This window comes from Procambarus clarkii, chromosome 4 (assembly GCF_040958095.1).
Source record: "Procambarus clarkii isolate CNS0578487 chromosome 4, FALCON_Pclarkii_2.0, whole genome shotgun sequence".
In the NCBI taxonomy this organism is placed as follows: domain Eukaryota; kingdom Metazoa; phylum Arthropoda; class Malacostraca; order Decapoda; family Cambaridae; genus Procambarus; species Procambarus clarkii.
The window spans coordinates 47826584-47840953 of NC_091153.1; the positions used below are offsets into that span (position 1 = coordinate 47826584).

Sequence of the window (14370 nt, forward strand, 5' to 3'; positions counted from 1 at the left end):
CTCTCTCTCTCTCTCTCTCTCTCTCTCTCTCTCTCTCAGTCTCTCTCTCAGTCTCTCTCTCAGTCTCTCTCTCTCTTTCTCTCTCTCTCTCTCTCTCTCTCTCTCTCTCTCTCTCTCTCTCTCTCTCTCTCTCTCTCTCTCTCTCTCTCTCTCTCTCTCTCTCTCTCTCTCTCTCTCTCTCTCTGCACGTGTGGGTGTATGGGGTATACTGCAGGTGTGGGTGATGGTGTATGGGGTATACTGCAGGTGTATGGGGTATACTGCAGGTGTGGGTGTGGGTGTGGGTGTATGGGGTATACTGCAGGTGTATGAGGTATACTGCAGGTGTGGGTGATGGTGTATGGGGTATACTGCAGGTGTATGAGGAATACTGCAGGTGTATGAGGTATACTGCAGGTGTATGAGGTATACTGCAGGTGTGGGTGTGGGTGTATGAGGTATACTGCAGGTGTGGGAACAGGTGTATGCTGTATACAGCTGGATCGTGCAGGCACTAATAGTACACACACAAAGGAAAGTCAACTTCGCTCTTGGTTGGCTAGAAAGCAACACACCAAGGGGGGTAAGGGAGGGGGGCAGGTGTGGAGGGAGGTGTGGCAGGTGTGGATAGAGGGAAGTGTGGCTGGCGTAACGGAAAGATTGTTAAACTGAAATAAGTTTATCACATCACCATCAACATATTAGCCCATCATTCTGAGTGATAAACATACACATTTCTTCCTCTCCACACATGTGCACCACACCACCAAACACACATAAACACTTGACCTACACAGACACTGCAAAAGACTCACACACACACACAATAGGTTACAATCTTGGTACAAAATTCTCATTATATCTCTAGAATATCATCAATCTTTCCATTGAGACACATCCAGGATGAATTTGGTTCTTAAAACAGGTGATGAGAAAATGGGAAAGAGACAAGTTCAAGTTTATTGAGACAAAGAATGAAGGAAGGAACTATCAGGAGAAAGTATACATGCAGGTGGAGAAAGTATACATGCAGGTGGAGAAAGTATACATGCAGGTATAAATTTTATGTAGTCGTGCTATGTCGTCGTAATGGCCAAGCCATTACCACTATATAGCACTTGGAAGGGATCAGGATAAGGATTTGGGATGGGACGGAGGGGATAGGAATGGTGCCCAACCACTTGTGGACCGTCGGGGATTGAACGCCGACCTACATGAAGCGAGATCGAATGAGAGACATCTGTAAAGGATAGAGTAGCTTATTATCTCCCTCCATCGGAGAATAGACAGTGAAACAGAGATGAGAAATGACGGTAAAGATGTTGGACAGAAGATGGAAGGGTGAGAGAGAGGAGGAGGGGGATGAGGAGAGTGGGGTCAGGAGTGGACGGATAGACAGGTAGGATGGGGTGGGGTGGACAGGGGAGAAAGCCTGAAAGACGACATAGACAGAAGCCGTCATTGTTTTGACGGACTAATCAAAACAATGACTCAACACTCAACACTCAAGTAATTCAGAAACTAAGCAGATGATTTAGACACCAAGTAACGCAGCTCTCAAAGTAATAACGGTGCTTGCAAGGCGTCGATAGATCTATTAACGCAACACAAAACTACTGAGGCATCGATAGATCTATTAACGTAACACAAAACTACTGAGGCGTCGATAGATCTATTAACGCAACAGCAAACTACTGAGGCATCGATAGATCTATTAACGCAATACAAAACTACTGAAGCATCGATAGATCCATTAACGCAACACAAAACTACTGAAGCATCGATAGATCTATTAACGCAAGAACAAAACTAATGAGGCGGCGATAGATCTATTAACGCAACAGCAAACTACTGAGGCATCGATAGATCTATTAACGCAACAGCAAACTACTGAGGCATCGATAGATCTATTAACGCAACACAAAACTACTGAACCAACGATACAGCTCCAAACTTCTATTTGAAAACGAGCGTTTTAAATCTCACAAACCACAATCCAGGTTGTTCAAAACATCTTTTGAACGCTCACAACCTCTCCCAGATACTCCTAAATAGACGTTCTGTCAAGTGTGAACGTATTGAACAAACCGGAACCGGTTTAGAACAACTTGTGATACTTGTAAAAGCAACTTATTGACTGAGGTGATTTCTAGGTCAAACGAGGTCAAGCCAGGTCATGTGTAAGTGTAGATTATGTCAAGCGTGGGTCAAGGTCAGGTCAAGCGTGGGTCAAGCAGCAGGTCAAGCGTGGGTCAAGCGAGGGTCAAGCAGCAGGTCAAGGGTTCGAGGAGCACCATCTGAGGTCAACGACATCAAAGGTCGCCGTTTGAGGCAAAGGCGTTTGACCCGAGGTCAAGAAAGGTCAAGTGAGATGACGTCTCGCCACAGATGATCAGATGAAGTTATTTGATCTTAAATGAATTCACTGACATCATTAGTCAGTTTATATGAATATATAAACACATATACGAAGCTTAACAAGTCGTCCTGGACCTTAACAAGTCGTCCTGGACCTTAACAAGTCGTCCGGGACCTTAACAAGTCGTCCTGGACCTTAACAAGTCGTCCGGGACCTTAACAAGTCGTCCAGGACCATAACAAGTCGTCCAGGACCATAACAAGTCGTCCTGTACCTTAACAAGTCGTCCTGTACCTTAACAAGTCGTCCAGGACCATAACAAGTCGTCCTGGACCTTAACAAGTCGTCCTGTACCTTAACAAGTCGTCCAGGACCATAACAAGTCGTCCTGTACCTTAACAAGTCGTCCAGGACCATAACAAGTCGTCCTGTACCTTAACAAGTCGTCCAGGACCATAACAAGTCGTCCTGTACCTTAACAAGTCGTCCAGGACCATAACAAGTCGTCCAGGACCATAACAAGTCGTCCAGGACCTTAACAAGTCGTCCAGGACCTTAACAAGTCGTCCAGGACCTTAACAAGTCGTCCTGGACCTTAACAAGTCGTCCTGGACCTTAACAAGTCGTCCGGGACCTTAACAAGTCGTCCTGGACCTTAACAAGTCGTCCTGGACCTTAACAAGTCGTCCAGGACCATAACAAGTCGTCCTGTACCTTAACAAGTCGTTCAGGACCTTAACAAGTCGTCCTGGACCTTAACAAGTCGTCCTGGACCTTAACAAGTCGTCCAGGACCTTAACAAGTCGTCCTGGACCTTAACAAGTCGTCCTGGACCTTGACAAGTCGTCCAGGACCTTAACAAGTCGTCCTGGACCTTGACAAGTCGTCCTGTACCTTAACAAGTCGTTCAGGACCTTAACAAGTCGTCCTGGACCTTAACAAGTCGTCCTGGACCTTAACAAGTCGTCCAGGACCTTAACAAGTCGTCCTGGACCTTAACAAGTCGTCCTGGACCTTGACAAGTCGTCCTGGACCTTAACAAGTCGTCCTGGACCTTGACAAGTCGTCCTGTACCTTAACAAGTCGTTCAGGACCTTAACAAGTCCTTCTTGAAGCTTAACAAGTCGTCCAGGACCTTAACAAGTCGTCCTGGACCTTAACAAGTCGTCCTGGACCTTAACAAGTCGTCCTGGACCTTGACAAGTCCTCCAGGACCTTAACAAGTCGTCCTGGACCTTAACAAGTCGTCCGGGACCTTAACAAGTCGTCCAGGACCATAACAAGTCGTCCAGGACCTTAACAAGTCGTCCAGGACCTTAACAAGTCGTCCTGGACCTTAACAAGTCGTCCAGGACCTTAACAAGTCGTCCAGGACCTTAACAAGTCGTCCAGGACCTTAACAAGTCGTCCAGGACCTTAACAAGTCGTCCTGGACCTTAACAAGTCGTCCAAGACCTTAACAAGTCGTCCTGGACCTTAACAAGTCGTCCAGGACCATAACAAGTCGTCCAGGACCTTAACAAGTCGTCCAGGACCATAACAAGTCGTCCAGGACCTTAACAAGTCGTCCTGGACCTTAACAAGTCGTCCAGGACCTTAACAAGTCGTCCAGGACCTTAACAAGTCGTCCTGGACCTTAACAAGTCGTCCAAGACCTTAACAAGTCGTCCTGGACCTTAACAAGTCGTCCTGGATCTTAACAAGTCGTCCTGGACCTTAACAAGTCGTCCAGGACCTTAACAAGTCGTCCTGGACCTTAACAAGTCGTCCTGGACCTTAACAAGTCGTCCTGGACCTTAACAAGTCGTCCTGGACCTTAACAAGTCCTCCAGGACCTTAACAAGTCGTCCAGGACCATAACAAGTCGTCCAGGACCTTAACAAGTCGTCCTGGACCTTAACAAGTCGTCCTGGACCTTAACAAGTCGTCCAGGACCTTAACAAGTCGTCCAGGACCTTAACAAGTCGTCCAGGACCTTAACAAGTCGTCCAGGACCTTAACAAGTCGTCCAGGACCTTAACAAGTCGTCCTGGACCTTAACAAGTCGTCCAGGACCATAACAAGTCGTCCAGGACCTTAACAAGTCGTCCAGGACCTTAACAAGTCGTCCAGGACCTTAACAAGTCGTCCAGGACCTTAACAAGTCGTCCAGGACCTTAACAAGTCGTCCAGGACCTTAACAAGTCGTCCAGGACCTTAACAAGTCGTCCAGGACCTTAACAAGTCGTCCTGGACCTTAACAAGTCGTCCAGGACCTTAACAAGTCGTCCAGGACCTTAACAAGTCGTCCAGGACCTTAACAAGTCGTCCTGGACCTTAACAAGTCGTCCTGGACCTTAACAAGTCGTCCAGGACCTTAACAAGTCGTCCAGGACCTTAACAAGTCGTCCAGGACCTTAACAAGTCGTCCAGGACCTTAACAAGTCGTCCAGGACCTTAACAAGTCGTCCAGGACCTTAACAAGTCGTCCAGGACCTTAACAAGTCGTCCAGGACCTTAACAAGTCGTCCAGGACCTTAACAAGTCGTCCAGGACCTTAACAAGTCATACTGTACCTTAACAAGTCGTCCTGGACCTTAACAAGTCGTCCAGGACCTTAACAAGTCGTCCTGTACCTTAACAAGTCATACTGTACCTTAACAAGTCGTCCTGTACCTTAACAAGTCGTCCTGGACCTTAACAAGTCGTCCTGTACCTTAACAAGTCGTCCTGGACCTTAACAAGTCGTCCTGTACCTTAACAAGTCGTCCTGGACCTTAACAAGTCGTCCAGGACCTTACACATAAGTGACAAAATGCCACTTTAACTTCACATGTGTGTTGAGCAGATGTACCATACAGAGACAGTGACAAAAGAAGAGGTATACACACTCACACACACACACACACACACACACACACACACACACACACACACACACACACACACACACACACACACTCACACACACACACACACACACACACACACACACACACACACACACACTCACACACACACACACACACACACTCACACACACACACACACACACACACACACACACACACACACACACACACTCACACACACACACACACACACACACACACACACACACACACACACACTCACACACACACACACACACACACTCACACACACACACACACACTCACACACACACACACACACACACACACACACACACACACACACACTCACACACACACACACACACACACACACACACACACACACACACACACACACACACACACACACACACACACACACACACACACCTGAATTCGTCCCTCACCTCTCCACGCCTGTCTCTCACCTCTCTCTCACCTCCCTCCCTCAGCCTCTCCTGCTCCTGCTTGTCCGTGCATGTGGAAACCTGTCGGTACCCACACGCTCACCTGGGGCACTGGACTGGGGCATCAGGTGGCTGGCCGCGTGGAGAGGAGAGAGAGAGAGATGCTGGGAAGCTTGGCTTGATTCTCAAGGTATTTATAAGACGTTTAATATCAGAAATTGTGTTCTGTAGCGTCGTTCTGTACAGTATTGTGTGTTTGGGTCAATATGGCATTAAAGAATCGTATATTTGTGTTTTTATCTTTTTTTTAAAGGGTTGAAGGGTTCGTTAGGGTTGTCAGGTTAAGTAGCTGGTGAAAATGCAAGCATGAGTTGTTATTTCTGCTTCTGTTTATGTGAAGGTTGTATTGTTGTTTGTTTATCTGCCCGTCTCTGTCTCTCTCTGTCAGGCTCTCTCTCTCTCTCTCTCTCTCTCTCTCTCTCTCTCTCTCTCTCTCTCTCTCTCTCTCTCTCTCTCTCTCATTCTCTCTCTCTCTCTCTCTCTCTCTCTCTCTCTCTCCCTCCCTCTCCCCCCCTCCCTCCCCCCCCCCTTACATCCCCCTTCACACCTCTTAATTAACTCTCTTAAAATCCCATCAAAATACAACAATTTGTGGTATTCGAACAAAAACCACCGAACAGGCTTTTATCATCCACCAAACGTCGTTTTCCAATCAGATCCGAATTGATTGGTTATTCATAGAAGCTGTGAGTTACGGCGCTGAAGCTTTTTCTGGGGCTGATTTACGACGTCTCTTTAGGCTTTTTTTATAATAGTGGTTGATGTTGTTGTTGCTATTGGGGCTTTTTTGTTATGATTTGTGTGAGGGAAGTGAGTGCGGTGTGAGTACTGGTGGTAGTTTGGTGTGAGTACTGCTGGTAGTGTGGTGTGAGTACTGCTGGTAGTGTGGTGTGAGTACTGGTGGTAGTTTGGTGTGAGTACTGGTGGTAGTTTGGTGTGAGTACTGCTGGTAGTTTGGTGTGAGTACTGGTGGTAGTTTGGTGTGAGTACTGGTGGTAGTTTGGTGTGAGTACTGTTGGTAGTTTGGTGTGAGTACTGGTGGTAGTTTGGTGTGAGTACTGTTGGTAGTTTGGTATGAGTACTGGTGGTAGTTTGGTGTGAGTACTGTTGGTAGTTTGGTATGAGTACTGCTGGTAGTTTGGTGTGAGTACTGTTGGTAGTTTGGTGTGAGTACTGGTGGTAGTTTGGTGTGAGTACTGGTGGTAGTTTGGTGTGAGTACTGGTGGTAGTTTGGTGTGAGTACTGGTGGTAGTTTGGTGTGAGTACTGGTGGTAGTTTGGTGTGAGTACTGGTGGTAGTTTGGTGTGAGTACTGGTGGTAGTTTGGTGTGAGTACTGTTGGTAGTTTGGTGTGAGTACTGCTGGTAGTTTGGTGTGAGTACTGTTGGTAGTTTGGTGTGAGTACTGGTGGTAGTTTGGTGTGAGTACTGTTGGTAGTTTGGTGTGAGTACTGCTGGTAGTTTGGTGTGAGTACTGTTGGTAGTTTGGTGTGAGTACTGGTGGTAGTTTGGTGTGAGTACTGGTGGAAGTTTGGTGTGAGTACTGGTGGTAGTTTGGTGTGAGTACTGGTGGTAGTTTGGTGTGAGTACTGGTGGTAGTTTGGTGTGAGTACTGGTGGTAGTTTGGTGTGAGTACTGGTGGTAGTTTGGTGTGAGTACTGTTGGTAGTTTGGTGTGAGTACTGGTGGTAGTTTGGTGTGAGTACTGTTGGTAGTTTGGTGTGAGTACTGCTGGTAGATGTTATTGTGAGTACTGGTGGTAGATGTTATTGTGAGTACTGGTGGTAGTTTGGTGTGAGTACTGTTGGTAGTTTGGTGTGAGTACTGGTGGTAGATGTTATTGTGAGTACTGCTGGTAGATGTTATTGTGAGTACTGGTGGTAGTTTGGTGTGAGTACTGGTGGTAGTTTGGTGTGAGTACTGGTGGTAGTTTGGTGTGAGTACTGGTGGTAGTTTGGTGTGAGTACTGGTGGTAGTTTGGTGTGAGTACTGGTGGTAGTTTGGTGTGAGTACTGGTGGTAGTTTGGTGTGAGTACTGGTGGTAGTTTGGTGTGAGTACTGGTGGTAGATGTTATTGTGAGTACTGCTGGTAGATGTTATTGTGAGTACTGCTGGTAGTTTGGTGTGAGTACTGGTGGTAGTTTGGTGTGAGTACTGGTGGTAGTTTGGTGTGAGTACTGGTGGTAGTTTGGTGTGAGTACTGCTGGTAGTTTGGTGTGAGTACTGGTGGTAGTTTGGTGTGAGTACTGGTGGTAGTTTGGTGTGAGTACTGGTGGTAGTTTGGTGTGAGTACTGGTGGTAGTTTGGTGTGAGTACTGGTGGTAGTTTGGTGTGAGTACTGGTGGTAGTTTGGTGTGAGTACTGCTGCTAGTTTGGTGTGAGTATTGCTGGAAGTTTGGTGTGAGTACTGGTGGAAGTTTGGTGTGAGTACTGGTGGTAGTTTGGTGTGAGTACTGTTGGTAGTTTGGTGTGAGTACTGGTGGTAGTTTGGTGTGAGTACTGGTGGTAGTTTGGTGTGAGTATTGCTGGAAGTTTGGTGTGAGTACTGGTGGTAGTTTGGTGTGAGTACTGCTGCTAGTTTGGTGTGAGTACTGCTGCTAGTTTGGTGTGAGTACTGGTGATAGTTTGGTGTGAGTACTGGTGGTAGTTTGGTGTGAGTACTGGTGGTAGCTTGGCGTGAGTACTGGTGGTAGTTTGGTGTGAGTACTGTTGGTAGTTTGGTGTGAGTAGTGTTGGTAGTTTGGTGTGAGTACTGGTGGTAGATGTTATTGTGAGTACTGCTGGTAGATGTTATTGTGAGTACTGTTGGTAGTTTGGTGTGAGTACTGGTGGTAGTTTGGTGTGAGTATTGCTGGAAGTTTGGTGTGAGTACTGCTGGTAGTTTGGTGTGAGTACTGCTGCTAGTTTGGTGTGAGTACTGCTGCTAGTTTGGTGTGAGTACTGCTGCTAGTTTGGTGTGAGTACTGGTGGTAGTTTGGTGTGAGTACTGGTGGTAGTTTGGTGTGAGTACTGGTGGTAGTTTGGCGTGAGTACTGGTGGTAGTTTGGTGTGAGTACTGTTGGTAGTTTGGTGTGAGTAGTGTTGGTAGTTTGGTGTGAGTACTGGTGGTAGATGTTATTGTGAGTACTCTTGGTAGTTTGGTGTGAGTATTGTTGGTAGTTTGGTGTGAGTACTGGTGGTAGTTTGGTGTGAGTACTGGTGGTAGTTTGGTGTGAGTACTGCTGCTAGTTTGGTGTGAGTACTGGTGGTAGTTTGGTGTGAGTACTGCTGCTAGTTTGGTGTGAGTACTGGTGGTAGTTTGGTGTGAGTACTGCTGCTAGTTTGGTGTGATTACTGGTGGTAGTTTGGTGTGAGTACTGGTGGTAGTTTGGTGTGAGTACTGTTGGTAGTTTGGTGTGAGTACTGTTGGTAGTTTGGTGTGAGTACTGGTGGTAGTTTGGTGTGAGTACTGGTGGTAGTTTGGTGTGAGTAGTGTTGGTAGTTTGGTGTGAGTACTGGTGGTAGTTTGGTGTGAGTACTGGTGGTAGTTTGGTGTGAGTACTGGTGGTAATTTGGTGTGAGTACTGCTGGTAGATGTTATTGTGAGTACTGTTGGTAGTTTGGTGTGAGTACTGTTGGTAGTTTGGTGTGAGTATTGTTGGTAGTTTGGTGTGAGTACTGCTGCTAGTTTGGTGTGATTACTGGTGGTAGTTTGGTGTGAGTACTGGTGGTAGTTTGGTGTGAGTACTGTTGGTAGTTTGGTGTGAGTACTGGTGGTAGTTTGGTGTGAGTACTGGTGGTAGTTTGGTGTGAGTACTGGTGGTAGTTTGGTGTGAGTAGTGTTGGTAGTTTGGTGTGAGTACTGGTGGTAGTTTGGTGTGAGTACTGGTGGTAGTTTGGTGTGAGTACTGGTGGTAGTTTGGTGTGAGTACTGTTGGTAGTTTAGTGTGAGTACTGGTGGTAGTTTGGTGTGAGTACTGGTGGTAGTTTGGTGTGAGTACTGTTGGTAGTTTGGTGTGAGTACTGGTGGTAGTTTGGTGTGAGTACTGGTGGTAGTTTGGTGTGAGTACTGGTGGTAGTTTGGTGTGAGTACTACTGGTAGTTTGGTGTGAGTACTGTTGGTAGTTTGGTGTAAGTACTGGTGGTAGTTTGGTGTGAGTACTGGTGGTAGTTTGGTGTGAGTACTGGTGGTAGTTTGGTGTGAGTACTGGTGGTAGTTTAGTGTGAGTACTGGTGGTAGTTTGGTGTGAGTACTGGTGGTAGATGTTATTGAGGGATGGTGATGGTGATGGTGAAAGTTTTTCCCTACCACAGACGGCCAACCACTTGGACTAGGACGGTATAGCGACGGTCTCGCTTCATGCAGGTCGGCGTTCAATCCCCGACCGTCCACAAGTGGTTGGACACCATTCCCTTCCCCCCGTCCCATCCCAAATCCTTATCCTGGCCCCTTCCCAGTGCTATATAGTGGTAATGGCTTGGCGCTTTGCCCCAGATAGTTCCCTTCCCTTCCCTAACCAGTAGTTTATCTGTAATTGTCTCTCTCTCTCCTACCACAGACGTGGCCAGACATTTACAATGCTAACCAGCATATATACATTTTCTTCTGTCCTCCATGGACAGGGTGAGAGATCTGTTACACATATAGTTCAGTGGTTTATTGAACAATCAACCCTTGTTATATGGTGGTTATAGTGGGTGGTGGTTGCAACCTCCAGCAGCCTCCAGCAGACTCCAGCAGCCTCCAGCAGACTCCATCAGCCTCCATCAGCCTCCTGCAGACTCCATCAGCCTCCAGCAGACTCCAGCAGCCTCCAGCAGCCTCCAGCAGCCTCCAGCAGACTCCATCAGCCTCCAGCAGACTCCATCAGCCTCCTGCAGACTCCAGCAGCCTCCATCAGCCTCCAGCAGACTCCATCAGCCTCCAGCAGACTCCATCAGCCTCCAGCAGACTCCATCAGCCTCCAGCAGACTCCATCAGCCTCCAGCAGACTCCATCAGCCTCCAGCAGACTCCATCAGCCTCCTGCAGACTCCAGCAGCCTCCATCAGCCTCCAGCAGACTCCAGCAGCCTCCAGCAGACTACATCAGCCTCCAGCAGACTCCAGCAGACTCCTGCAGCCTCCATCAGCCTCCAGCAGACTCCATCAACCTCCAGCAGACTCCATCAGCCTCCAGCAGACTCCATCAGCCTCCATCAGCCTCCATCAGCCTCCATCAGCCTCCATCAGCCTCCATCAGCCTCCTGCAGACTCCAGCAGACTCTATCAGCCTCCATCAGCCTCCATCAGCCTCCAGCAGACTCCATCAGCCTCCTGCAGACTCCAGCAGCCTCCATCAGACTCCAGCAGCCTCCAGCAGACTCCATCAGCCTCCAGCAGACTCCATCAGCCTCCAGCAGACTCCATCAGCCTCCAGCAGACTCCATCAGCCTCCAGCAGACTCCAGCAGACTCCTGCAGACTCCAGCCCCGCCCTCGTCTGCTGGCCGGCGTTCAACAGGGGTCAATACATCACCGCTAACATACACACACAGGGGACAGTATGACACATGAGCGGCTTGTATATCTGTATGGGTAGCGTGGAGACATGGTATCGCCCTGTGTACATGATGTGGCTATCGTAGCGAGGTGCTGGCTCGTGGGTGTTATGGCTATCGTAGTGAGGGAAGTGTGCCTTGGTTATGGCTATCGTAGTGAAGCAAAGGTTACCTTTGTGGCTATCGTAGTGAAAGTTTGCCTTTGTTGTGGCTATCGTAGTGAAAGTTTGCCTTTGTTGTGGCTATCGTAGTGTGGGAAGTGTGCCTTTGCTTTGGCTATCATAGTGAGGGAAGCCTTCCTTTGCTATGGCTATCGTGTGTGCTTCCATGAAGGGACATGAATACGATATCGGCGATGGTGATTCCATATTTCGGGGAAGATAACGATCCATGATGACTCAGTGAAGAGTTCAGAATGTTGCTGAGGTTAATCAGGGCTTCAAGGCGCAGTGTGTGGTTAATCAAGGCTTCAAGGCGCAGTGTGTAGTTAATCAGGGCTTCAAGGCGCAGTGTGTGGTTAATCAGGGCTTCAGGCGCAGTGTGAGGTTAATCAGAGCTTCAAGGCGCAGTGTGAGGTTAATCAGGGCTTCAGGCGCAGTGTGAGGTTAATCAGGGCTTCAGGCGCAGTGTGAGGTTAATCAGGGCTTCAGGCGCAGTGTGTGGTTAATCAGGGCTTCAGGCGCAGTGTGTGGTTAATCAGGGCTTCAGGCGCAGTGTGTGGTTAATCAGGGCTTCAGGCGCAGTGTGTGGTTAATCAGGGCTTCAGGCGCAGTGTGTGGTTAATCAGGGCTTCAGGCGCAGTGTGTGGTTAATCAGGGCTTCAGGCGCAGTGTGTGGTTAATCAGGGCTTCAGGCGCAGTGTGTGGTTAATCAGGGCTTCAAGGCGCAGTGTGTGGTTAATCAGGGCTTCAGGCGCAGTGTGTGGTTAATCAGGGCTTCAAGGTGCAGTGTGTGGTTAATCAGGGCTTCAGGCGCAGTGTGTGGTTAATCAGGGCTTCAGGCGCAGTGTGTGGTTAATCAGGGCTTCAGGCGCAGTGTGTGGTTAATCAGGGCTTCAGGCGCAGTGTGTGGTTAATCAGGGCTTCAAGGCGCAGTGTGTGGTTAATCAGGGCTTCAGGCGCAGTGTGTGGTTAATCAGGGCTTCAAGCGCAGTGTGAGGTTAATCAGGGCTTCAGGCGCAGTGTGTGGGTAATCAGGGCTTCAAGGCGCAGTGTGTGGGTAATCAGGGCTTCAAGGCGCAGTGTGTGGTTAATCAGGGCTTCAGGCGCAGTGTGTGGTTAATCAGGGCTTCAGGCGCAGTGTGTGGTTAATCAGGACTTCAGGCGCAGTGTGTGGTTAATCAGGGCTTCAGGCGCAGTGTGTGGTTAATCAGGACTTCAGGCGCAGTGTGTGGTTAATCAGGGCTTCAGGCGCAGTGTGAGGTTAATCAGGGCTTCAGGCGCAGTGTGAGGTTAATCAGGGCTTCAGGCGCAGTGTGAGGTTAATCAGGGCTTCAGGCGCAGTGTGTGGTTAATCAGGGCTTCAGGCGCAGTGTGTGGTTAATCAGGGCTTCAGGCGCAGTGTGTGGTTAATCAGGGCTTCAAGGCGCAGTGTGTGGTTAATCAGGGCTTCAAGGCGCAGTGTGTGGTTAACAAGGCGCAGTGTGTGGTTAACAAGGCGCAGTGTGTGGTTAACAAGGCGCAGTGTGTGGTTAATCAGGGCTTCAGGCGCAGTGTGAAGTCAAGAAGGAACCCATGCAACCAGGAGATAACCTTCCCACTAAGCGACATGAACCTCATGAACATATACTACACAATATTACAATGTATGCAAGAGACCATTGTGTATCGTGTATACACAATGCTTCGTGTATCTGGCCCCAGGTTCGTAAGTGCTTGCGTAACTGCTTCGTGTATCTGGCCCCAGGTTCGTAAGTGCTTGCGTAACTGCTTCGTGAATCTGGCCCCAGGTTCGTAAGTGCTTGCGTAACTGCTTCGTGAATCTGGCCCCAGGTTCGTAAGTGCTTGTGTAACTGCTTCGTGTATCTGGCCCCAGGTTCGTAAGTGCTTGCGTAACTGCTTCGTGAATCTGGCCCCAGGTTCGTAAGTGTTTGCGTAACTGCTTCGTGAATCTGGCCCCAGGTTCGTAAGTGCTTGCGTAACTGCTTCGTGAATCTGGCCCCAGGTTCGTAAGTGCTTGTGTAACTGATTCGTGAATCTGGCCACAGGTTCGTAAGTGCTTGTGTAACTGATTCGTGAATCTGGCCACAGGTTCGTAAGTGCTTGTGTAACTGATTCGTGAATCTGGCCACAGGTTCGTAAGTGATTGTGTAACTGCTTCGTGTATCTGGCCCCAGGTTCGTAAGTGCTTGCGTAACTGCTTCGTGAATCTGGCCCCAGGTTCGTAAGTGCTCGTGTAACTGCTTCGTGAATCTGGCCCCAGGTTCGTAAGTGCTTGCGTAACTGCTTCGTGAATCTGGCCCAAGTACCCGAAGGTAAGAGACTTTTGAGAGAGACTACCACGAGAAAGAGAACTAAGAGACAACACAAGCCATCAGGCACTTCATAACTAAGCAATTCAAGGAAGCTGCAAGATGATTTATAACTATTTACAAGTCCCTAAGGGATTAAGGTGCCAAAGGGTAAAAAATTACCTATGTTTTCATTTATAATGTTTAGGTGAGTGCAACTAGGTGAGAGCACAAACACACTATGCTGTGTGTGAATGCAAATGGAATGCATTAGGCAGTGATGTGGTGGAGGCTGACTCCATACACAGTTTCAAGTGTAGATACGATAGAGCCCAGTAGGCTCAGGAACCTGTACACCAGTTGATTGACGGTTGAGAGGCGGGACCAGAGAGCCAGAGCTCAACCCCCGCAAGCACAACTAGGTGAGTACATGCAGGCGGGATCCAAGTGCCAATGTTCGATCCTGCAGGTACAAATAGGTGAGTACACACTCTCTATATGGCCCAATAGGCTGAGGAACCTGTACACCAGTTGATTGACGGTTGAGAGGCGAGACCAAAGAGCCAGAGCTCCTAGGTCGCCCCCAGCAAGCACATCTAGGTAAGTACACAAACTCCTAATCTCCTCAATTAGGCCTACACAGTACTATGGCACCAGGTGATATTAGGGCGAAAATCCTACCAATAAACGATCAAACCCGACCATAAC

At 48.4% G+C, this 14370-nt stretch overlaps 1 protein-coding gene across 1 annotated transcript; it reads left to right on the top strand.

The window, feature by feature from the left end:
* Positions 1 to 907: 907 nt before the first annotated feature.
* Positions 908 to 11197, top strand: LOC138371595 (MAGE-like protein 2). Its single transcript, XM_069336499.1, has 3 exons — positions 908 to 1033; positions 2133 to 2297; positions 10667 to 11197. The coding sequence occupies exons 1-3, from the start codon at positions 908 to 910 to the stop codon at positions 11195 to 11197; spliced, it is 822 nt and encodes a 273-aa protein (XP_069192600.1).
* Positions 11198 to 14370: the final 3173 nt, after the last annotated feature.